The sequence below is a fragment of the Bufo bufo genome, chromosome 2 (assembly GCF_905171765.1).
Source record: "Bufo bufo chromosome 2, aBufBuf1.1, whole genome shotgun sequence".
Taxonomy (NCBI): Eukaryota; Metazoa; Chordata; class Amphibia; order Anura; family Bufonidae; genus Bufo; species Bufo bufo.
In genome coordinates, this window is record NC_053390.1 from 388354760 (window position 1) to 388381913 (window position 27154).

A 27154-nucleotide genomic window follows, 5' to 3' on the forward strand; every position below is an offset into this window, starting at 1 on the left:
TACCGAGATGAGATCCTCAGACCCCTTGTGAGACCATATGCTGGTGCGGTTGGCCCTGGGTTCCTCCTAATGCAAGACAATGCTAGACCTCATGTGGCTGGAGTGTGTCAGCATTTCCTGCAAGACGAAGGCATTGATGCTATGGACTGGCCTGCCTGTTCCCCAGACCTGAATCCAACTGAGCACCATCTGGACTTCATGTCTCGCTCTATCCACCATCGTCACGTTGTACCACCAGACTGTCCAGGAGTTGGCAGAGGCTCTTAGGCCAGGTCTGGGAGGAGATCCCTCAGGAGACCGTCCCCGCCATCCTCAGCAGAGCATGCACAGGCGTTGTAGGGAGGTCATACAGGCACGTGGAGGCCACACACACTACTGAACCTCATTTGACTTGTTTTAAGGACATTACATAAAGTTGGATCAGCCTGTAGTGTGTTTTTCCACTTTAATTTTGAGTGTGACTCCAAATCCAGACCTCCATTTTTTTGTGTGATTTTGTTGTCAGCACATTCAACTATGTAAAGAACAAAGTATTTCAGAAGAATATTTAATTAAAGTACGTGTCTTAGAACGCGTCAATAAAATCTAAGCTGCCGTGATGTCTCTGAAAAAAGACCGCTTAAAGTACGTGTCTTAGAACACGTCAATAAAATCTAAGCTGCCGTGATGTCTCTGAAAATGTTGATGGCCTGCAATCTATCCCTCGTCATTTTCGTAAGTACCATGCTTGTAACCCAAGAGGTTAAAAGTGAGGGGTCTAGACAGGATAAGACTTGGATCTAGGGGTGGTGACATTAAGCAAGCATTGCTACGTAAAGAAACTAAATGGATGGTACTGTTGGATACAGTAATTACAAGGGGCCTTAATGAATTTAGTAGCTTCAAACCTTTTCTGTAAAAGTGTGCATTTTTACATGTGTGGTATATAATGTTTTTATTTTGTGTAATTTTTGTCTTCTTTGATTAGATTTTTTTTATTCCATATAGATCTCTCTATTTTTTTTTTCCGTATATATCTATGGTGGATGAGGTGTGTGGGTTCTATAGATAAAGATTACAAGTATTGAAAGAAAAAGAAGAAAAATACTACACGAAAGAAAGAAAAATAAAGAAAATGTGTATCTATGATATGGCATGTGAGATTAATAGATAACAGTGGGGTCTATTACTCCGTGATTCTCTTGATAATGCACGTATGAAGTATGTGGGAGTGCGATTCATCCATCTGGTTCCCGGATGGGTGGACCCCACTCCTGACAATGCACCTTATTAATATGTGGAAGTTCACTTCACCTGTCTGGTTTCCGGACGGGTGGACCTCACTCCCATATATTTTCACTTCTTATATATTTTTTGTGTTTTCTTGTTCACAATTTTTTCACTTTTTTTATTTTTTTATTTTGCATTTATAATTTTATAATTTTTTTATTTTTGTGATGACTTAGCACATATTTCACTTTATTTGTGTGTACCTGTACCTGACTATATGTCTCGCATAGTACATACAACATATGAATTATATTTTAATAATTTATTTGCAATCCATCACTTTTGCACGTGTCACGTGTAATGTGCACTATGTGAGACGTGTTGGAGCTGGTTTCACATGGTGTTACACATCATATATATATATATATATATATTTTTTTTTATTATATTCATTGTCACTTTTTATTTTTATATATGGGTTAATATTGCTCTTATTGAGCCTGAATATATATATATATAAACCTTTTTATCACGATCTGCTTAATCATGGAGTTTACATTTTGATTATATCATTATGTTGACATACATAATTATGCTGGTATATCTGTATTAATTATAGGTTTTTATTTTGTATAGTTTGCTTAATTGATATGCCAGTTATTCTATTTAGACTATACACAACAGCCATATTAGACTATTTTAGTGTGGGGTATCCATTGCCGATCACATGACCTTACAATCACATGATCACATCAAGACGCGGCCTAGTACATGCTCTGGATAACTTAATCTGGATGCGCTCCGTCACACGCATGAGCGGTGGTAGCGCGTGGATGCGCTGAAAGATGAAGTTCATTCACCATGATGGAGCTGCGCTACATATGATGTCGTTCAGGTGATTCTTATTATTATTCATCTAGCACCCGCCTCTTCTCCCTCTCCTCATTTTAATTGTATACTCACCTCCTGACGAAGCCTAAGGGGCGAAATACATGTCGAAGTGTTTGTGCGTGGGGGTGATACTTCAGCATATTGCACTTCATGTCTGTGGGTAGGTTGCTATAGCTGTACATGGGCATTTCTCATGAGTAGTTTGCCATTTTTTGCATGTATATATGTGTGCCATGTGTAATTATTGACTTGATCACTATATTTTATCATCTATATGTATTCTGCACAGCACCAGTATTACTACTCTGGTGAAATATAGCACCTAGGACTCTGTGTATTTTCCATGTATTCAGCACTATATATCCAGCTAGAAGTCAAGTATAGTATCTGCAGTTTGTGCAATATTTATGTACTCAGCTTCAGGTATTATAAAGCCCTTATATGTACACAGCTTTAGGGATAACTATATTTTGTATGTATTCAGCAATATATATTCAGCTGGAAGCTAAGTGGAGTATCTATAGCTCTGTGCAATATTCATGCACCCAGCCTTTGGTATTATTAAGTCCTTATATGTACTCAGCTTTATATATTTAGTCAGATATACTACCTTGGGCCTCTATCTTCTGTTGCCCTGGTGGAGTGCTTGATATATCTAGCCTGTTATATTTTTCTGGGGTTTGTATTTTCTGTTCCCCTGGTGGAGTGCAATTATTAGGGCTTTTTGGTATCTTCTAATGACTTGGCTTTATTATGTAGCTTGATATAAGAGCTTGGGGCCTGTTTCCCAATATTACATCTGTCACATACTGTAAGTGCTATATCTTATCTATGTAATCCATGCATTTTTTCTGGATCATTTTCCATCGTGCCTCTTTCTCTTTACAATTGTATTTAAATTATATATTTTGATTAATAAAGATTATTACATATTTTATAGTTATAGTCCCATTGATCTTTATTTTGGTTAGGATTTATGACTGGAAAGCTGCAGATCCTTTTTAGGAATGAAGAAATGTATTATGACGTTAAATAAAAACTGGGGCAGTCCCTGTAAATGTGCTAAAAATGCCCTGTTTATTTTCCTGGTGGCAGTGGTGACGTTCTGTGCACATGGGTCACAGCTAAAGCCAGTCACTGGCAGTGACGTCCTGTATACTGTTGAGGTCAGTGATTGGCTGCACGGTAACCTATGTGTATGGAACGTTATCATTGCAGCCATGAAGATGAGTTTTTAATTAACTCGGACAACCCCTTTAAGAAATTGGCATAAGTTATAGCTGAAGTCTGCACCAGTCTCTAGCTGGAGTAGATTTCAGTTTCTGGCTCATGGACTGCCTATTGCAGTATCTGGCTCTATAAAATTTGGGCGCATCTAACTTCAGCAAACAGGGATCAAGACTTTCCCCCCACTGTCTTTTTTGTGTATTCTACCCCTGGAGTTTTGTAATCTAGAGGTAATACTGCAGGGAGTTAGGAAACTATGTCAACATGGGAAATGTATCCTCTGCACAGATCTACAATATCTGAAGAGAAATTAATAGAAAAATACAAAAGCTCCAATGCACCATATTTTTTTCTTACTTGAAACATGTATAAAAAAAGCAATCTTTGCATTTAAGCAGCTTCTTTCCGCCATGTTTGTCCCGGTAGTGACGACGAATACTCTGAATGTAACCAGAAGAAAAGTTACAAAATTCACAGTTGAGGACCGCTTCATCTTTTGGCTCAGGTGCTGAATTGGCCAAAGGAGGAGGAACAGGGCTATTGTTGCTGTTATTTCTGGCTTGAGCAGCTGACTGGTAATGATTGAGCTGCTGCTGAACATCTGGTGGCTCAGAATATAAAGAGTCTGGGAACCACAAACAGAAGAAGGTCAAATATTAACTTACAATGCCACAAAAACACATTAAAAGTTATTAAACAACAAAAGTCAAAGCAACATAAGTTAAAATCATGATATACAAGGTGAAAATAACCCAGACATCCTATGAAACTCATGGTTCTTCAGGACATTTTCTTAAAATGATAGCCAATGAGGGACTGCTAAGTAGCAATATCCTTCTCCCTGTCACAACTTCTGGACATGCACAGGGAGACTGTTCAAATAAGTATAAATGAACTGAATATTTTCACTGGTTCACATATGGCAATTATTGCTAATGTATGAAGGCTAGGAATTATTCTGATATAAACGGTAATTGCTTTGTAGAAATAGAAGTTTACTTATGATTTTATAGTTAAGTTACCAAACAAGAGATGTACTGTAAATGTATGAATAAATGTACATCAAGAAATTCTAAACTGAAACCGAACATCAGAGCTGGTATTTGTACATTATATCTGGCTTGGTGAACAGTCGCATAGCAAAGCAAGAAATATGTGAAAAATCTGTAAGGTCTCAGAGGATTTTTTTACATTGCAGAGGCAATTTATTAGTGCCAACCATTGGTTAATTGCCAGGGAGGTTCTCCCTATGGGAAATCCCATAGTTGTGGTTAGTCGTGACTACATGTTATCACGGATGAAAGGAAATCTACTTCTTACTTTGCATGTTAAGTTGATCTGCTAACACATATATTCAGCATGCATTTTCTATGTCATATAGTGGAATCTGTAATACGTTACATTGTCCAAAACTAACAGGAGAAAATTGCCTTGGGGCAGCCGTGTTGCTCAAGGCCTTGGTTGCATTTTTTGCTCATGCTTTGGGACTGGGACAGTGATGCCATGTTTGATTGGTGCTTGCTGAATACAGCTACTTAACGCCAGCATTAAGATAATTGAATAGATTTAAATACTCTTGGCTGGTTTCTATAGAATTGCTGTAATCTACATATTTACTTATCATGTATTGATCCTGAATGACATTCTGTCTTATAGTCCTCTGGGATGACATTGCTCAGAGAAATGTGAATGCAGTACCCTACAGTGGACTGCATTACAGAAGCTCAGCAAATCTGTTAGACTAGGGCTAAACGGCGACATTTGTCACGAGACAAAAAAGTCGCAAATTTCAAGAAATGAAGCCAGGTTGGATTTGCAGTATGTTGTATGGCGACACCATTGAAATAAATTTTTTGAGATGTTGCACAACTTTCTTGTCACGCAACAAATGTCACTATATAGCTGTAACCTTTTTTGTTGCGTGACTGGCTGTCACTCGACACATGTAGCCCTAGCAGAAGAGGGGTATGCTTGAAAGCAAGCTTGTTGACTGTATTCTATAGCAACTAGCAGAAATGTAAATGATCAGTACAAAATGAGTCAATGTATTTACAAAGTTATTCAACTATTAATACAGAAAATATATAAAACTTATAATGGTGTTTAAACGTGAACAAACACTTTAAAGCAGTGGGGGAAAAACTTGTGTAGTGCAGAAGACATGTGCAGAAAGCCGTTTATCTACCAGTTGACATTTTCCAGGGGAAATGTGATCTACACATATGCTTGCCAAAGCAATTAGGTGAGTTCCAAAAATAAATGAAACAATATGGTACAGTGAAATATGATGAAGAGCATTCTCTTGCTATACAGTATTTTATAATAACTAAGATCCTTGCTTACCTCTAAAATACGGTAACCTTTTCACTGACATTTGGGGGGTTTAACGTCAACTCACTTCTATCAATATGTATCTAACGTATCTTAAAATCAGAATCCCATTTAAAGGGGTATTCTAAACTCAAACTTTTCTCCCAATCAATTCACTACTCCTGTAAACCACAACATAGCAATTTCTTAACGTATGGAAACTACCCCTGTTCTGTGCTCTCTGTGGTGGTCACATGCAGAGCTGCAGTGCTGTTTTGCTGTTTCTAACAAGGGAACAAGCAAGTTAAAGCAATGCCTATTGGAAAAATTAGCCCCACCGTTTAAGCACTGGGATGAAAGTGGCACACAGTGACAATACAGGTACCGACAGGGATCTTTTTTTAACAACAATGGTATGTAGAAATATGTTTATGATGGCAATAAATTATTATAAATGATTAGCTTCTTATTTTTTTTTTTGTCAAAAAAACTTTAATACAGTCAGGTCCATAAATATTGGGACATCAACACAATTCTAACAATTTTGGCTCTATACACCACCACAATGGATTTGAACTGAAACGAACAAGATGTTCTTTAACTGCAGACTGTCAGCTTTAATTTGAGGGTATTTACATCCAAATCAGGTGAACGGTGTAGGAATTACAACAGTTTGCATATGTGCCTCCCACTTTGTTAAGGAACAAAAAAGTAATGGGAACAATTGGCTTCTTAGCTGTTCCATGGCCAGGTTTTGTGTTATTACCTCATTATCTCAATTGTAATGAGCAGATAAAAGGTCCAGAGTTAATTTCAAGTGTGCTATTTGCATTTGGGAATCTGTTGCTGTCAACTCTCAAGATGAGATCCAAAGAGCTGTCACTATCAGTGAAGCAAGCCATCATTAGGCTGAGAAAACAAAACAAATCCATCAGAGAGATAGCAAAAACATTAGGCGTTGGCCAAAACAACTCTTTGGAACATTCTTAAAAAGAAGGGACACATCGAGTGAGCTAAGCAACACCAAAAGACCCTGAAGACCACGGTAAACAACTGTCTGGTGGATGACCGAAGAATTCTTTCCCTGGTGAAGAAAACACCCTTCACAACAGTTGGCCAGATCAAGAACACTCTCCAAGAGGTAGATGTATGTGTTGTCAAAGTCAACAATCAAGAGAAGACTTCACTAGAGTGAATACAGAGGGTTCACCACAAGATGTAAACCATGGGTGAGCCTCAAAAACAGGAGGCCAGAATAGAGTTTGCCAAACAAGCATCTAAAAAAGCCTTCAACGGTTCTGGAACAACATCCTAGTGGACAGATGAGACCAAGATCAACATGTACCAGAGTGATGGGAAGAGAAGAGTATGGAGAAGGAAAGGAAACTGCTCATGATCCTAAGCCATACCACCTCTTCAGTGAAGCATGGTGGTGGTAGTGTCATGGCGTGGGCATGAATGGCTGCTAATGGAACTGGTTCTCTTGTATTTATTGATGATGTGAGTGCTGACAAAAGCAGCAGGATAAATTCTGAAGTGTTTCGGGCAATATTATTTGCTCATATTCAGCCAAATGCTTCAGAACTCATTGGACAGTGCTTCACAGTGCAGATGGACAATGACCCAAAGCATACTGCAAAAGAAACCAAAGAGTTTTTAAGGGAAAGAAGTGAGATGTTATGCAATGGCCAAGTCAATCACCTGACCTCAATCCGATTGAGCATGCATTTCCCTTGCTGAAGACAAAACTGAAGGGAAAATGCCCCAAGAACAAGCAGGAACTGAAGACAGTTGCAGTAGAGGCCTGGCAGAGCATCACCAGGGATGAAACCCAGCGTCTGGTGATGTCTATGCGTTCCAGACTTCAGGCTGTAATTGACTGCAAAGGATTTGCAACCAAGTATTAAAAAGTGAAAGTTTTGATTTATGATTATTATTCTGTCCCCATTACTTTTGGTTCCTTAACAAATGGGAGGCACATATGCAAACTGTTGTAATTCCTACACCGTTCACCTAATTTGGATGTATATACCCTCAAATTAAAGCGGACAGTCTGCAGTTAAAGCACATCTTGTTCATTTCATTTCAAATCCATTGTGGTGGTGTATAGAGCCAAAAATGTTAGAATTGTGTCAATGTCTCAATATTTATGGACCTGACTGTATATCAATCATGTACAGAACACGTCAGTTTATGGGAGTTCTTACCAAGTAGTCTAGGTTCTTTTCCTATTCGTGAGCTTTGCTTAGCTCGTGGGCCATTAGGAAGCAGACTGCGTAGTTTTGGCAATGTAAGTGCTTTTCCATGATCATTTAATGAGTGATCCTTTAACTGGCTGATTGTCATGGTTGTTACTGGGCAAAAAGAGCATTTGTAGCCATGTTCGCCTAAAATTAACACGTTTGATTATTATACATCAGGTTCAAAAGTACCCCAATGCCCAATATGGCATAATTCTTAAACACTTAATATACATGTACCTAACAACCTGTATCTATCTATACATATATCTATCTATCTATCTATATATAAATGAACTGAACTCCACGGCACTTCCAAAATCAAACGTATGTTTATTCTCCTAGTGAATAAACACCGTGGAGTTCAGTTAATTTATATATATGGTTGGTGGATCGCCTCTACAGCCGCTGGCACTCTGCTTCTACTTTTTCTACTGCTGTGCTGCCTGCCTTTTTGCTATATATATATATATATATATATATATATATATATATATACAGTACAGACCAAAAGTTTGGACACACCTTCTCATTCAAAGAGTTTTCTTTATTTTCATGACTATGAAAATTGTAGATTCACACTGAAGGCATCAAAACTATGAATTAACACATGTGGAATTATATACATAACAAACAAGTGTGAAACAACTGAAAATATGTCATATTCTAGGTTCTTCAAAGTAGCCACCTTTTTGCTTTGATTACTGCTTTGCACACTCTTGGCATTCTCTTGATGAGCTTCAAGAGGTAGTCTCGTGAAATGGTTTTCACTTCACAGGTGTGCCCTGTCAGGTTTAATAAGTGGGATTTCTTGCCTTATAAATGGGGTTGGGACCATCAGTTGCGTTGAGGAGAAGTCAGGTGGTTACACAGCTGATATTCCTACTGAATAGACTGTTAGAATTTGTATTATGGCAAGAAAAAAGCAGCTAAGTAAAGAAAAACGAGTGGCCATCATTACTTTAAGAAATTAAGGTCAGTCAGTCAGCCCAAAAATTGGGAAAACTTTGAAAGTAAGGGCTATTTGACCATGAAGGAGAGTGATGGGGTGCTGCGCCAGATGACCTGGCCTCCACAGTCACCGGACCTGAACCCAATCGAGATGGTTTAGGGTGAGCTGGACCGCAGAGTGAAGGCAAAAGGGCCAACAAGTGCTAAGCATCTCTGGGAACTCCTTCAAGACTGTTGGAAGACCATTTCAGGGGACTACCTCTTGAAGCTCATCAAGAGAATGCCAAGAGTGTGCAAAGCAGTAATCAAAGAAAAAGGTGGCTCCACTTATTAAACCTGACAGGGCACACCTATGAAGTGAAAACCATTTCAGGGGACTACCTCTTGAAGCTCATCAAGAGAATGCCAAGAGTGTGCAAAGCAGTAATCAAAGAAAAAGGTGGCTACTTTGAAGAACCTAGAATATGACATATTTTCAGTTGATTCACACTTGTTTGTTATGTATATAATTCCACATGTGTTAATTCAGAGTTTTGAAGCCTTCAGTGTGAATCTACAATTTTCATAGTCATGAAAATAAAGAAAACTCTTTGAATGAGAAGGTGTGTCCAAACTTTTGGTCTGTACTGTATATACATACAGCATTTGGAAAGCATTCGGACCCTTTCACTTTTTTCACATTTTGTTGTTGCTAAAATAAAAAATGAAAAAGGTTTTCCCCCATCATTCTCCACTCGATACTCCATAATAACAAAGTGAAAACAGAATATTAGAAATCTTTGATAATTTATTGAAAAGGAAAAATAAAATATTGCATCAACATAAGTATTCAGACCCTCTGCTCAGGATTTAGTTGAAGCACCTTTGGCAGCAATTACAGCCTCCAGTCTTATGATGGCACAAGGTCACACCTGGATTTGGGGATTTTCTGACATTCTGCTCTCAAGCTTTGTCAGGTTGGAAGGGGACTGTCGGTAGACAGCCATTTTCAGGTGTCTCTAAAAATGTTTGATTGGGTTCAAGTCAAAGCTCTGGTTGGGCCACTCAAGGATATTCACAGAGTTGTCACTGAGCCACTCCTGTGTTGTCTTGTCTGTGTGCATAAGGTCATTGTCTTCTTCGAAGTTGACCCAGTCTGCACTCTGGATCAGGTTTTTATAAAAAAAAAAGTGCTTCCATTATGGAAGTTCCATTAGTACACAGTAGAACCACAGCTATAGTCACTGCACCCTGGTCTTCTGCTGGGTGTCCGCTGTGCTGTGTCCTGATTGTGTACAGCGGAGCAGGAGAGGTAAATTATTTTATTTGTTTTAAGTCTGATCTGAGGTCAGATGAGGATTGGGGGTCTGATTTGGGGGTTTGATGAAGCTTGGAGGTTTGATCTGAGGTCTGATGAAGACTGAGGTCTGAATTGGGGATCTGCTGAAGATTAGGAGTCTGATTCAAGATCTGATGAAGACTTGGTTTCTGATGAAAATTAGGGGTATGATCTGAGGTCTGATGAGCATTGGGGGTCTGATGTAAATTTTTTTTTTCTTATTTTCCACCTCTAAATCCTAGGTTTCTTTATCACCATATTCTGACACCCATGATCTTTTTTTTATATTTCTGTCTATGGTGCTATGTAAGGGCTCATTTATTTGTGGGGCGATCAGTTTTCATTGTTATCGTTTTGGTGTATGTATGACTTTTTTTTTACCATGTATTGAATTTTTTAGCAACCAAAGAAGCTGATTTAGCTATTTTGATTTTTCCTTTTGCGGAATTCACTATAACTGATGCATACTTTATATTTTAATAGTTTGGACATTTTTGAACACGATAATAACACTGATATGTATTTGGTTTTTGTTTATTTTTATATGAAAGATGACCAAAAATGTGATTTAAATTTCTAATTCTTGTGTTTTTATTTTATACATATGCTTTATTTTTTTTTACTTTTTTAGCTATATTTTTAGGTTGACAGGAACTTTGAAATGGAGGGCCTGGGAACCTTCACAAGTGGAGAGTGTTCAGTTACTGGGTGCAGCTCGTTCCCAGTTAAGGCTAGGGCTACACGGTGACATAATGATAGTCTATGGTGTCACACTGTCATATGCTGTGACTGCAACACGACATTTGGATTTTTATGCGACTGTTGCGTCCCAGTCGTCACATGTCGCAGTTCAACTGGCCATGGCGTCTGAGGGATTAAATGTCTGTGATTGGAGATGTCTGTGGGCCCCATCTTTAAAGACCAACTTTCGCTATACATGTAGGAGTTAGAAAGGTGCAGTTTTCATTATACAGGGTGATTAAAAAAGGATGGTGGAAAACTAAAGTCCTGTAGTTAAAGTAAAAAATTCTGCTCTTGAAAAATTAAAACTGTGCTGTGATTGGTTGCTATAGGCATAACGTTTTCTTTTAGACAGTTGTCATGAATCTGCGCCTTTGTGTACAGGTTATTTTAAAGTTATTCGCAAAGGAACGGGTTTAAGATAGCGACATCACAGCAAGAAAAAGCTTTTTTTTCCCCTTAGAACAGGGTCTGTTGTGACAGTGAAATTTTCAGAATAAATTTGATAAATGTGCTCCTCAAAGAAACTGCATTTTGCTGTGCCAGCAATGGAGGTCACATGGAATATTTGTAGGGTATAGATAAAACTTGGACAGAAAATGTGTAGTTTCATGTTAATAACTTTGTGTTATGTTATCTCAGTTATCAATACCGAAGCTATAATTTTACACCATTCTTTTTAAATCACCCTGTACATTGATGACAAGCACAAAACCAGAAGGACTTCCTCTTGGGCAGTTTTGACACAGTTAGCACCAAAGTGTTGAAATTAACCTTGTGAACATCACTAAATGCTCCATCTGCATTTACCATGATATTATTATGAGATTATCATGCTCAAGGTAAGTAATATTAGATCGGAAAGAATTGTGGTGGTGGTGTGAATGATTTTATGTTTGTTTTTAAGTTGACCATAAACATAAGAGAGAAGACATCCACAGACTAACCTCAATGGCAGGTCTTTAATAGCAGCTAACGCCACTTGCCCCATTGAAATAAACAAAATATCAGTCAAAATTGCTTATTTATTGGTGCAGTCTGTTGAAATAGCTACCTATGTGTATAGTAAACTGTATAGTAAACTATATGTATTTTATAATGCATGTCCTCAGACATAAAAACAGGAATCTTTACCTATATAGTAAATAAAAAACAGGATTTTTAATGCTTACCTCCATGTGCTTTCAAAATGTGCGTTTTCAAACGGCCTTTGTAAGAAGATTTAAAGGGACAATGTTTGCATCTAAATGGTTTGTTATGTCCATGATGATCCTGGATATGTCGATCAAGACTAAAAGAAAAAAGTAAGCTATAATAGCCAATTAACACTTATGTGTTCTAACCATTAAACAATTATCAGTATAATCCTTGGACATATACAAGTAAAAATAACTAGCTATAGTCATCTATAGTTTTTCATTTTTGTATATAACTGATAACTGAGATCTTTCATACAAAGGAAAACTGAACATGTACAAAGAAGTGGTAAACAAACATTGCCCTGTCACAAAAATGTACCACATGACAATATAGATCAGGTTGCAGTAAAGAGCATCTGACAGCAGTAGTGACCCGCCTCAGCCAATGCATGTAGAGAGGGACTAGAAAGCAGGCAGCAATAGGGAATCAAGGAAGCCTTGGAATGGAGTGGTGGGGAATCAATGAGTGAGTATGACGTTTTATTTTTTTAAACATTCAAAGCCTGTATATAAAAATATCGGCCAGACAACTCCTTTAACAGGAATGAATGAAAAGCCCTGGCATGATAAGACCTTGATGATTCTAAAGTATTTGAGACATCATGTCTTTAAGTAAACACAATGCTAAACTAAGGCCATGTTCACATCTCTAGTTCACCGCCAGATCACCATTGACTGTAATAAGGTCTGGCAGTAATCCGGACGCTTTCCGACATAAATGCTGGGTTTCGGACGGACAAATACCACTGCATGCAGCGGTTTTTGTCCGTCCGACAGACGGATTTATGTTGGATCAGGCAGCCGGATCATCTCTGATGGAGATGTGAACACAGCCTAAACACAATCTGTCAAAAGCTGGCCATTTATTTTGAGAACCTTTTTGGCAACCTATAAAAAGCCTTATTGCATGATTTCCAGACCAGTACATAGATACAAGCTAAGCAGTTAAATAAATAAATAAAAGCATAAAAATATAAAACTATTTTTTAATAGATCTTACTTGTGTCTGAACGCAGAGACAAAAGAGCAAAACTGGCAGTTGTATTTGCCTTCTTTAGCAAACAGGGCCAGTGCCAAGTGACTTCTCTCATGGGAACGCAGACCTTGCATGGACATTAAAACTCGATCACACTGTTTACAAGGGTAGCCACCTGGCCTGCAGCGTTTCGGAAGGGGTACTGGTATGGGCTCTGGTTCTACTTCTGAGCCCCCTTCTCCTGCCACTGTACTAGAATCTACAGGCTCCTCTTGACAATCTTTACTGTCATCTTGGGTCGTATCATCCTTTTGTAAAAAAATAGCATAAATCATACTTTGCACTCAAACATTACTTATCACAGACAAGCTATTTTAACATTGAGGTATCAGCACTAAACATGTACTTTGAAATGCCAAGCCATTTCCCTAGTAAGGTACAGCAGCATTTCATAGGTTTGGAAGCCATTTAAAATAGCAATTTTAAATGCCAACAAACAGGAACAAATGGGTTGTATTAGTAAGTGTATTCTACAACGACACATTTGCATCATTTGTGTATATAATTAAAATGCATAAAATAATGGCAAATGCTGCAAGAATAATGTAACAACAGTCCTGAATATGCATGTAAAACCTCAACTGAAAGCGAAATGCTTTTAAAAACACACAGTAATTTGTAGAAATAACTTTTTGTGACAGTTGATTATGTTTTTAGAAAAATGATGCTTCTGCTAAACTTATTCTGTACTTGTAGGGATACAAAGTGAGGGCTGTTTAGAATGTTAGTCAGACCAGGACACACTAATTAGACCATCTCCACTGCATTAAGACATGTCAAGGCTACAAGAGAAGTAGCTTCAAAATATTTGTGCCTTTAAGAAAGAATTCACTGTTAGTACCTTTAGTTCAGGAGGAAGTGGAGGAGCATTTCCATACTGGACATGCTTGCGAAGATGATTACAGATGGCTCGGAGTGTGGGATGGACTTCTACGCAGAACTTACATTTGTAGCCCACTACCTTTTCCTTTAATGTCTTATGCACTGCCTCTTGACCACTTCCTGTCTGTAACCATATCCAGAAAAATACAAAATTATCACTGTTATATGAGCACTAAAATGGTCATTGTTCAGAAGGAAAAAACTGTGTCTTTCTACATGTGTACTGATTCATAGTGCAAGGGCCTTATAACCAACGTTTTATACTGTGGCATGAAAGCCCTACTTACACACTAGAGTGCAAAGCATGAGACTTATCTCTGCCCCATCATGTACTGCAAAGAAATTATCTAAGCCTATGTCACATAGACCACAAAAAATTCAAATTACACCTGAAGTGCTTTATCTGCTCCTATGTACTATATTGTATCAATCTATAGCGTAAGATATGTCCATGCAGTACAGACTAGCTGGCATATGCTGAAGATAAATTGCAGTACTAGGCAAGTGGATGAGACTTTTCATCCACAAGCTGCAGAAATTGACCTATGGCGCAGATTTTATTTAATTTCTATTCCATAATGTTTGGGTATTCACTGGGGATTTCACTTCAGTGAAGTAGTCATAATCCACAATAAAATCCACAAGCAATGTACTCTTGTGGATTTTGCTGTGGATTACCTGTATCTCGAGATCCACAAGTGTGGGTTTTAAATTAAAGAAGCTAAAAAAAACTAATTTAGGGCCAGGTCACACAGAATATTTTGCTTCTGCAAAATCCGCCAGGTATTTTGCTGCAGAAAATCCATACCAAATGTTCATCAATAGAATAATTATTTGCAGATTTATTTTGTGAAACTCTGCAGAAATTATCAGCGGTAAATCCAACTCGTATGGACCCTAATGGCTGAGCAAAAGAATGTAAGAAACACAAAATAGCTTAGCTGGTATTTTAATGTTACACTAACAGTTAGTTTTTCAATAAAAGGATGACCGAGTAACTGTATCTCCTAATTTTAAATATCATTTCAGCCTTTATTCAGAAAGCAGGTAGATATATTTAATTATATCACTGTTCACAGCAACCACTAACAGACGAGTCCAGAAAGGTGTCTGAGGATAAGAAAATGTGGATGAAGTTAGGAAACACTTTTTTTTAGATGAATTATATCTGATTATTGTATGGTGTCCAGATGATTGTTGCAGGTAGGGGGTAGGAGCATTTACTTCCAACCCAATGATAATCCAAATTTACTATAGGAGGAGAAACCAACAAGCTACCAAGGACCTACATTGCCCTAAACATTATAGCAATCTTCCTGTGTCCCATAAATATACAGTTTCTTATTAAGGAGGGAGAATGTAAAATAAAGCCTTTTTTTACCTTTGCAGTTTCAGGTCAAAATAAGAAAAGACATCTTAAAGTTAAATCTATTTGCTTAGATGACATTTTCGTTATCTGAATTTAAAAAAGTGGTTTCTCTGTTACTTTATTACACAGTCTGCATGTTCATATTTGTAGCATTCTTTTTGCATATGCCAGCATTACTGTTCTTATATTTGACTATTTACTTATTCCTGCAACACAAACTAGTCTGGATATATATATATATATATATATATATATAAATTTAAGTTTTATATACTGAACCCAGTTTTTCAATAATACAAGCACTAAGAGCCCATGACACCACTACCATAACCAAATGCATAACACCTTTCTTTAAAGTGGCCACTTTTTACCAAAAGTTACCAAAAGTTTAGAATGCTATACAACAACAAACTGAGTAATACTCACTTTACAGGGACCAGTGGGGAAGTAAAAGAACGCATGTGGTGGGGCGCTCAATAAGCTGAGTATTACTCAGTTTAACATTTTACAGCACTCTAATCTTTGGAAAAAGTTTAACGATATAGAAAACCCTTTTAACGTCTCATATCTTTTAAGGGCTACAAACAGGACAGAGCAATTCAATCACACAATCAAATATATCAAGGTCTATGGAAGTTTAGTGGTAAATAGCATAAAGATGACCAACATAGTATGTTTTACTAGTTAAACCAATGTTGAACTGTAGCAGAATAACCAATATATCATGCTGCTATATAAATTTTGTTGAAATTAGTTTTTTGGCACCAAGTCATAAATAGTACCTAGAGGTCTTCCATGGCTTTGCATTTACCTGCACTACCCAGGATATGCAAGTGGAAATTTCCTAACACAAAGGCACTGACACTTTCTATACACTATTAGCCACATGTGTAGCATGTATCATTGCTGCACTGACAGGATCTTGCCATTTATCTACCATCTAATACAAACATTTGTATAAACACCTGCTTCCAAAGAATGAAATACGTACAAAGAACCAGTAAGGGAAAAAAAATCTGTGTGTTACAGATCTGTCATTAAATAATCAGTAAGCATTATTCGATACTTAATAACCACTTCAAGACCGGGCTGATTAACCCCCTTCCTGACCAGGTGCATTTTCAGTTTAAGTACATGCATCTTTAAAAGCTATAACTTGTTTCCCCACTTTGCTATGTAAACAATTTTTGTAGTTTTTCAGTGATGTTTATTTGTAATGTAATTTTTATTTTACTATTTTTTATATTTTTTATACCCAGGAAAATGTAAAAAAAATAATTGTGTTTTTCTACAGTTTTTTTGTTTCTATTTTTAACTGCACAAATTGCAACTAAAATACTTTTTTTTTTATTATACCCTCTTTTGATATAGAGGATGTATGGGTTATATTCATGAGGGTGGGGCTAGAAGCTGTGGTGTGGCATGTGATAGTGTTTTTTTCTATTACTTAATTTTATTTTAAACTTAGCGTGTCATCAGCATGTTCTGGCCCCATAGAAATTAAAGCGGCTTGCATAAAAAAACGGAAGGCATCTGGATACAATCCGTTGCAATGCATTTTTCACTGATGGTTGCTGATCGCATCCACACAGAAAAAAAACAAACACGGAATGCAATTGCAGTTTGGACACACCCTGACTCATTCCATATAGCTTGTGTGAAACAAGCATAAATGTTCTTCTCCCTGAGTACTGAATTTTGCAGTCCTTGTGGCTGTTATCATCTTTGTTACAGTGCTCATCAGAGCCCCCTACACATAAGAGAAATGTTAGGTGAGTGCCCGATTTTCAGCAAAACCAGCTGGCTATCTCCCCAGACAGATTATTGTCAGGGAAAAGTAGGTTCGGACATTCTGAACTTCAACACCAGAACCTATTTTTCATTCAGATCAGTTGGCTAAACACCCGTTCGGCCAACAGTTATCTTCCTCAACCTTCCCATAAGCATGCACACTCACCTCAGCAGGCATGCTTATTTCAATAGGGAGACAAGGCTCTACCTGACACCAGCTTATCTCCCAACACAATCCCTAATCTTCAATAACCTAACCTTATAAAATATACACTTTACTTTAATATTAATGAAACAGATATTCAATTATATAAATCTTACCTTTTCTTGTTTGCCCTCTACAGAAACAATATTGCAATGTTTTTGCCTGTTTAAAAGTTGCTTTCGTCTTTCCTGACGTTTCGCACGTTTCTGGAATTCCTCAATGTGAGATGTTAAGTGGCAAGTCAGTTCAGCAATACTATTTAATTTGGTATTACAATGTTTGCACTGATATGTGGTGGTATAGGAACGAGTGCCTGTTGTGCCCAATATTGAAAAGTCTCGCTTTATGTCCTTGCTGTGATGATCTGTATAGTGCATGCACAGGAGATCAGCTGTGCTAAATGACAGCTTGAAGCACTTAATGCATCTAAATGGAAGGAGTTCTGTTTCATTACTTTCCGAATCATCAAATGGGGCCTCTATTTCAGAGTTATCATCAGGAGTACTTTGAACGTCATGTTTTTCTGAGTACACAGGTGTGAAGAACTGTTCAAGTTTACTTGCTTGTGTCTTTTTAGGGAAGACTCCAGGGTGTCTTTTTATGTAATGTGATACAATTCCTTTCTTGCTATACGATTGAAATGTACAGATAGAACATTTTTTCCTTTCAATTGCCTTCTTCAGATCTTCGTTCAGCTCAGATGAGCCCTCTTTCTGTGGTGAGGTAAGGACTACCTTGTTTGATTGATCATCAACTGTTCTAGATGCTGCTAAGCAGTGAGTATAGTAAGCATCTATGTCATGCCGCTTCTGATAGTGAGCTGCTAAACCTTTGCGAATTGGATTTGTATAGGAACAGAGGGCACATTTAAACAAATTGTTTTTGCCCTCTGGTTGTGCTCGAACATTATTGTGTTTGATGCGGTAGTGCCTAGCTATACCTTTTCTTGTTGAGCAAAAATATTTGCATAATTGACATTTGAACAGTGTGTGTGATGCCATATTTTTACGCGGTCTAAAGTCTAAAAGGTCAGTAACTTCACCAGGTTCTAGAGTAACAATCGTTTGATGTGACTGATCATCAACAGGAGTATCCGGTTCAGTGCTAGAAATTTCATTTGGAGATATTTGTGAAATCATGTCTGGTTCTGGCTCATTATGGTATTTTTCATAGTGAATCTTTAATTTTTCTAGAGTGCCATGGGTGTAGGGGCATATTTTACATCTGTAGGCACCATATCCTTGTTTAAATATTCTATTATTTTCTTCAGCGTCATTTTGGGCAGATTCATGAGGTGGTTCCACATCATGAACAAAATCTTCAGCAGTGACCTTTATTAATGGGTGTCGTTTTTGGTAGTGGGTAAGAACACCATGAATACGAGTGTTGATATAAGGACAATGTCTGCATTTATAAACTGCTCCAGGATTAATATCTACATCTTGGGCAAAGTCTGCAGCTTTAACTTTCATGCCAGGGTGTTTTTTCCCATAATGAGTTAGCAGACCATGTAAATTGTTGTACTCGGATAAACACACAGTACATTGATAAGGTGATGAAGTAAGTGCAGAGGACAATTGTGAAGGCTTCTCCTGTATTACAGTGGAATCGTCTAATCTCTCCATGTGAGGTTCAACAGGAATGGAATCTTTCTGAATAATGTGGGACTCCGAGGACATTACTTCTTCAGAATTTGAATTCTGTGTAGCATCCTTCTCCTTAATGATATCAAGAAGTACAGATTCATCACCTTTCAGAACCCAAGGATGCACAGCTTGATAGTGATTAGTGATATCCCAAATAGAAGGGGCTTCAAATGTACAATCTCTGCACTTATAAGACTTTAACTCGGGAGCTGGCTGCACAGGCACAGGGTCTGGGCCAGCACACAGTTTTGTTGCCATGTAGGTATAATCCACATAGTGCTCTGGATGTCTTCTTTGATAATGCTCTAGAAGACCACTAGGCTCTGGATGTGAATAAATACACCACTCACAGTGATAACCAGCTTCAATGAAGCCATCCAAAAATGCCCACTTCAATATTAAAGTCACCGTAGCCTTAAAACTAGGATGGTCTTTTTTCATATGCTTTCTTAGAGCATAGACATAAGGGGTTGAAAATGAACACTGTCTACATTTTAGGGTTCGAAGTTTAGCCTTCTCAGGCTCATTATTTAAAGGAGAACTTTGAGTGTTTGTGCTGGGTTTCTTTTGGCCGTGCTCACAGAGACTTCTTATAGCAGCTGTGTGTTGTCTAATAACATCAGCATTTACTTTATAATCTCTGTGCTTCTTCTGGTAATGAATAAGAACTCCTTTGACAGTTTGATTGCCATAGTCACAGTGTTGACAAAAGAACATTTCATTTTCTTTTGGTTGAACAGTACCTTTTTTGGTGCTGTACATAGTTGTAGATTGTTTACTAAGTATGTATTGCTGAGGATCTACATTTCTCATGGTCTCAGAATTTGGAGGTACCTGTCTAATGTACTTTGCAGTGACTTTAATTTCAGGATGCCGTTTCTGATAATGAACCAATACACCAACAACAGAACGGTTACTGTATGAACAATGCTTACAGTAATATAGTTCAACATTTTCTTCTGGGGCAGAAGCCACAGTGGCAGAATTTGCAGCTATAGAAGATCCTCCATCAAAAGCTAGTTGAGAAATAGCTGTTCCACTGTCCACAGTGACAACGCGCATTGTTTTTTGAATCCTAAAGTAAGATGCTTTTTCATCAGGATGCTTTTTTTGATAGTGAACCAAAACGGAATGCATGTTTGGACTAGCAAATCCACACACATCGCAATCATAAACTACAACATTATTAACAGCAGCATTCTTCTGAGTATCATTCTCTGTAGGAAATGACTTTGTAGTACTTGCTTGTGGTGTACTTTTATTAAAGGTTGCTGAACTGTTCATTCCATGCCCTGAAGGTGTAGAGGTTACCATGTTTTTAGGTGCAGAATTCAGAATTTCTCTTAATGTTTGTGATTCAGCATTGAGCTCCTCTTGTCTTTCAACAACATAACTTGAAAATATCATTGCATTATTGATTTTAACTGTAGGGTGCATTCTTTGGTAGTGTGGCATTAAGCTTCGAACATTAGGACTTGTGTAAGAGCAAAAGCGACATCTATAGATGAGATCTGAATGGTCAAAGTTAAGCACATTCATTGCTTCTGGATGATGCTCTGAGTAATGTTGTTGCAAATCCTCAAAATTATTATAGTCTATATAGCATTCAAGACAACGGTATACTGCACTATGATCGTTGGGATCCAAAATATACCTAAAACTGAATTTAATATAGGGATGCATTCGCTGATAATGAGTGCTAACACTACGTGCAGACTTATTGCTAAAGTCACAGTGTTTGCAATAATACAATCTTCCTGACTCCTCAGTATACTCAGAATTTTCATTGTTTTGGTCACTTTCACCATACTGGTTAGACTGATTGAAACCAATAGATGAATTTAGATCTTGTTCTTTAAAGCCAACTGACTGAAAGTAGTAATCCTCATCATCATCTGACAGTGTTAATTCAATTTCTGCACCGTTGGCTGCTGAATAATTATGTTGGATATTTCTAAAGTTTATGTTTTTTTGAGACATGCCAATATCCCTATTCCATAGTTGTTGGATAGAATACTGATCAGCAGTCTCCAATTGTTCGGATGGATCTTCCTCTTTGTCTAGTTCTACCTCTATTTCTACTTCATTCTCTTCCTCATCTTCATCGTCCTCCACATTAATGACTGCATCTTCTTGTTGCTTAGTTTGGCTAATCTTGCTTTGTAGATTGCTTGCAATTTCATCAATTCTTGTTCTTTTCTTTGCAGGTGATAAATCCAAAGGAAAATCATTTGAAATTTTCCGGGACGTTTTTGCAACAAAATTATTTTTTGAAGATAACCCCAAAATAGAAGTCTGGCTCTTTCGCACAGTTACAGAATTGCTAGAATCTAGTTCGTTATCTTGTATTTGCTGTATCACATTGCTATTGTTTGGCATATTGTCACAGAAGGAATGTTTATGCTGCTGGTGAACACGCAGCCCTTTTAAGGTGGTTGTGGAGTAATTGCACATTGTACACTTGTATGGGTTCTGCTGAGAAGTTTCTGGCATGTTTCCAGATTTTCTACCATTTATATTACCAGTTTCATAAGCTTCATTTAATTGAGTAGACATATTTTCACTTAGTGTACTTATAGGATCCCAATCAGGAGATGCACCGCTGTGACACTGCTTGTGTGCCCCAAGCTTTAATGGGCTTTTGCATGAAAATGGACATTCATCACATTTGTAAACTGCGGTCTTTCCAGATAAGTGAATATTTTCAATATGGCGGGAGATACTCCGGCGATGCATTGTAAGAAAAGGACAAAAAGGGCACTGAAATCTGTTCATAAATCTTCTAAAAGGAATTCCCTTTGTCTCCAGCAATTTGTTGTTTTCAGATCCCAATAAGGGTTCCCCTGACATGTCATGATGGTCCATTGGGCCAAAACCATTTTCACCATCCATTTCAATATAGTCCTCATCAGAACTTGAATCATTTAACAAGCTATTCTCATCCATATCGACCAAGGAATTGGACTTTTCTGGAATTACATAAGATCTTTCTGATAAATTCAAAATGCCAACATTTGAAGGATATTTAGGTTTCACTGGAACATATGACATTGACTGATACTTGGATGTGTTGCCTCCTGGAAGATTACTTATAGGGCTTCTATAACTAGGCATATTTGCACTAGGTAGCTCATGGGTTGTCATGTTTAGTGGCATGTAGCTAGGCCCAGGACTAGACATTTGTGAACTTTTAGTTTGTAGATCTGACACGTTTAGCCCATCTTGACGTAAACTTGACAATATTTTGACCATCCCACGATGTTTTTTCATCATATGGTCACACCAACGCTCCCGTCTTGGCGTTTGGTAGCTACACCATTCACAGCAAAAGTTTCCCCTAGACTTTGTCAGAGGTTTCACCATGGATTCAAGTATACTTCGCTCTACTACTTCAGCTGGCAATTCCTTACATGTTTCTTGAATTGACATTGAAGTAGAAGTACTCTGAGACATGGAAGGTGATAAACTTTCTTTCAAGCTATTCTTGTGGTACATTTTTTGATGCTTAATTATTCTTGCTCTTCTAGGTGACTTGTAGGTGCAAAACTGGCATGAGAAAACTTTTCCAAATCCATCATGCAGCATAATGTTATAATTTCCAGAGGCCCCTGTATTTCCACTAGCATGTCCATGGACCTTCCTGGTATGTTCCACTAGAAGATATTTAGATCGAAAATAGCGAACACAAAATTTACATTGGAAAAACTTATTTGTTGGTTTGGAACTGCTAGCAGATGACAATCCATAAAAACCAGGACTGGGACTGTAGTATGATCCAGTGGGTGCCTGAGGAGTATTCTGGCCTGAAAAAAAGTTAAAAATTCAATTAAAATAATCTAAAATATTTAAAGATATGTTTACAGTGTGAACTTGTATTAAAAATGAATGTTTGGTTTAATATGCATTAAATAATGTGCATTACTGAAAAATTATTTTCTTGTATAGAAAATGGGAATACACACAGAACCCACCATGAGTTTCTTCTGTAGGCACAAATTCATTTTTCAATGAAGAAAACACAGCTTCAGACTGGTTAGAGGAATTTGTACACAAAGTTCTAGCTTGACTACAACTTTCATCTGTTACATCTGTGGGCTGCAAAAATGCTGTATGAACATCTTGTATGTGAGTCTTTAGCTCTTCATAGGACTGGGCCTTGAAGTCACAACCATCACACTGAAGGACTTCCATGGTCTATGGTTATGTTTTTACATTAGAAACATCTGAAAAACAGAAAGAAAAACACAGCATTACAATGGATGACAGATTAAATATATAACAAAATTAGCAAAATTATTTTATTTTCATGTTTCCTGACATTGGGACCAAGAAAACTTATAGCAAATTTATGAGTTTAGGTTAAATAATTAATCCTTCAATATTGAAAAAACAAATGCAACCCTAATTCCAAAAGTATGGACGCTGTGTAAAATGTAAATAAAAGCAGAATACAATGATTTGGAAATCTCACAGACCCATATTTTATTCACAATAGGTCTTAGAAAACATATCTGATGTTAAAAGTTTTATTTCATTTTAAAATTTCATGAAAAAAATTAACTCATTAAGAACTTGATGGAAACGCATCTCCAAAAAGTTGGAAGAGAGCCACGCTACCATTGTGCATTTTAACAACAGCCTGTAAACATCTGGGAAGTGAGGAGACCAATTGCTGGAGTTTTGGAAAATAAATGTTATCCCATCCTTGTCAGATGTAGGATTCTAGCTTCTCAACAGTCCTGGTTTTTCTTTGTGGATGTTTTTGTTTCATGATTCACCAAATGTTTCCTATTGCTGAAAAATCTTGACTGCAGAAAGGCCAGTTAAGCAGCCATAGTCTTGTTCTGTAAAGCCATGCTGTTGTGATGGATGAAGTATGTGATTTAGCATTGTCTGGCTGAAATATGCACAGCTTTCCCAAGAGACATCTGGATGGGCTCATATATTATTCTAAAATCTCTATATACTGTTCAGCATAGCTTCTGCCTTTCCAGATGTGTAAGCTGCCCACACTATAGAAACTAATGAAACCCTATACCAGAGATCTAGGCTTTTGAGTGCTAATGAAAAGATAGATGATCCCTCATCTCTTGAGTCTGCAGGACATAGATTCCCTGGTTTCAAAAAAGAATTAAAAATTTTGATTAATGTGACAACAGAACAGTTTTCTATTCATTTTAAATAAGCTTTGGCCCAGAGAAGACAGCAGTGTTTCTGGATCGTGTTGACATATGGCTCCTTCATTGCATGATACAGCTTTAAGTTGCATTTGGATTGCATGGTGAACTGTGTTCAGATAATTATTTCTGGAAGTGTTCCTGAGCACATGCAGTGATTTCCATCACAGATTTATGCCTTAATGCATAAATGCACTGCTGCCTGAGGGTCTTGTCCTTTGTGCACATGGATTTTTCCAGATTCTATAAATGTTTTGATGATTTTACTGTACTGATGTACTGAAGATGGTGGGATATTCAAGGTCTTTGCAATTTTATGTTGAGGAACATTTTTCCGAAATTGTTTCACAATTTTTAGACAGTTTTTCGCAAATTGTTAAACCTCTGCCTATAATTGCTTCCAAGAGACTTTGCCTCTCTAATATGTTCTTTTTACACCCAGTCATGTGACTTTAGAGCAATTTTCTCCTCCAGTTTTTTTTATTAGTATTACTTACTTTCTTAAGTCTTTTGTTGCCCCTTCCCAACTTTTCTGAGATGCATTACTGCCATCAAGTTTTAAATTAGGTAATTTTTTCATTAAATGGTAAAATGTTAAATTTTGAACATATGATATGTGTTCTATGATCTACTGTAAATAAAATATGGGTCTATGAGATTTGCAAATCATTGAATTCTGCTTTTATTTACATTTTACACAGCGTCCAAACTTTTTGGGGAATTGGGCTTGTATATGAAAAGGAAATCTTGTGCTTTTGGTCCATGCATAGTCTTGATCCATGTCTCCAGTCAAAAATAACTGTTGAACTGTGGTCAATATGTACTTAAGTTTAATGTTTAAAAAAAACTGAAGACAACAGTGCAAAACAGTGTGCCAGAATGGTGTCAAATGTGTCCATCTAAGAATGCGTAAAAGCAATGTTTTAGATTCAGAAATGAGTGAGGTAAGCAATTTAAGTAGAACACAAAAGCAGAGTATTTCTTTGTATCACACAAAAGAATGTATAATCTGCCAAAAAAATATTTCCATTCTTTAAACTTTAACTATAAGGTTACTTGGACATTTAAAAACGTAGGTGCAATAATGGAAACTTAAAGAGGTGGCAATCTGAAAACCGTAGAGAATATTACGAATAAATATATACCTAAAATTTATTTTATTGCCCCAATATAAATGAAGCACAAACCTATAAAATGTTTTTTTTTTTTTTTTTTTTTTGCATAAAATCAATAAAACAGGCACAACAAAAGAATACATCAAACATAATGATGTGAATATTCCAGTATGCACTGTATTGGAAATATCTACAAATGCTTTGATCATTAAATGGGTTATCCAGCAATGTAAAAATTTATTTGAAAATATAAAGGATGCAATTTTACCGATACCCTGCCTATGGTCAACACTTTGGCCAGTGACTGGCAGCGGTCACATGTCCATATCAGGATGTTAATGCTGGATCAGGAAGTGCAGAGACTGGTGGTGGACCAGGAAGCACCCAAATGGGAATGGCAAGGATTGATGAGAGTATGACTTCTTTTATTAATTTATAGCATTTTAAGCAATTTTCCAGAAAAAATTGTACATATCTGTACAACCCCTTTAATGGTGATCCCAGTAAGATGTAACAACTTTAGCACTAGAACATGTAGGGTAAACCAAACATAAGTGGAAATAACTTCTGTAATAATGCAGTATCTCCAATTTGGAACTGAAAGTCACCTGATTAAGAAAAGAACACCACAAATAACAGATAATAATATAAATTTTACTACTGTAACTAATAGAAAAAACTGCTACATTGAGGGGAGAAAATTCCATCTGTCTGCAAAAGGTTTCTGGTAAGACACACTGAATGCACTGTACACTTTCATCTGTAATACAGCCTGTCTTCTCTCATCAATAAAAGCCTTTGTGCAGGATAGTTTAATAAACAAGAGGTAATCTAGCTCTGTCTAGGTCTTATTTCAGCTCATACACTTGGACTGTGTAGAAGAAGTAACTATCCACTGTATATTTGTAGATCGAATTACAACAGCAAATCATGCCCCCACCCCATGATTCTTCAACACAATCCATCATATCTCAAAACATTTTTCCATGGTGTAGCTGAGTCTTGCATTGTAAGCACTTCAGAGAAGCAGAACATCCAGTTTTATTCTTCCATCCCATCCCCCAAGATTAGACTTTTCTTGTCAGCTAAAGGAGGAACAGCTCTGCTAAATATTTCTGCCACATGTTCCAGAGACAGGAGACAATGCTTCACAGAAGCTGTAAGGCTCACTCTGCAGTTAAGTCCTCAGAGGTTTAGAAGCAGCCATTTTAACTCTGCAAATTCAATTATGAGAAGCTTGAGCATATCATTGCCTTGAACTACTGGGCAACCAGAAACATCCAACATTTAGCATTTTGAAAGAATATGAATTCATAAATGCAATCAAATTAAACATTTCAAGAAAGTGGTATGATCTTGTAATTTCAATAACTGGAATCTGTTATATTCATTAGAAGGCTACAACATCTATCCATTCAATAATATGCATGATACAGTGTAACTAAAGGAAGAATCTGAATGTGCATAGCCACATACATAATTTTCCAGGTTCACCTGAATATGGCTCATACGCTTGTGCTCACTTGGGAGTTGTCTTCTCTCGGCAGAAGATCATATGACTTCTGGATTACAAAGTCTAAAGACCTCAGATAAACACAGCCTGACAGCATTGCTATTCCTGCCACAACAAACACACCCTTCAAGACACCAAGGTTGTTTCACATTGTGCAATCCTGGAGAACAACCAAACTGCTTCAATAAAAGCAGATTTATGACCAAAGAGCAGGCAAAACTTTCTAAAATAGTGATTAATGGATTATAGGGCTAAATGTTGAGTTGACATTGAATATAGTACTTACCAGCAACATTATAATTTTCTCCAAATAAGAATGGTGAGCTAATGAAAA

General features: G+C 37.2%; 1 protein-coding gene across 1 annotated transcript in view; it reads right to left on the reverse strand.

The window, feature by feature from the left end:
• Positions 1-27154, reverse strand: part of ZNF462 (zinc finger protein 462) — a 120635-nt gene that overhangs the window by 35597 nt on the left and 57884 nt on the right. The window contains 7 exon segments of the mRNA XM_040417208.1: positions 3685-3952; positions 7845-8024; positions 12060-12178; positions 13087-13370; positions 13964-14128; positions 17486-22818; positions 22987-23238. Coding sequence (XP_040273142.1) covers positions 3685-3952; positions 7845-8024; positions 12060-12178; positions 13087-13370; positions 13964-14128; positions 17486-22818; positions 22987-23206 — 6569 coding nt within the window. The 5' untranslated portion in view covers positions 23207-23238.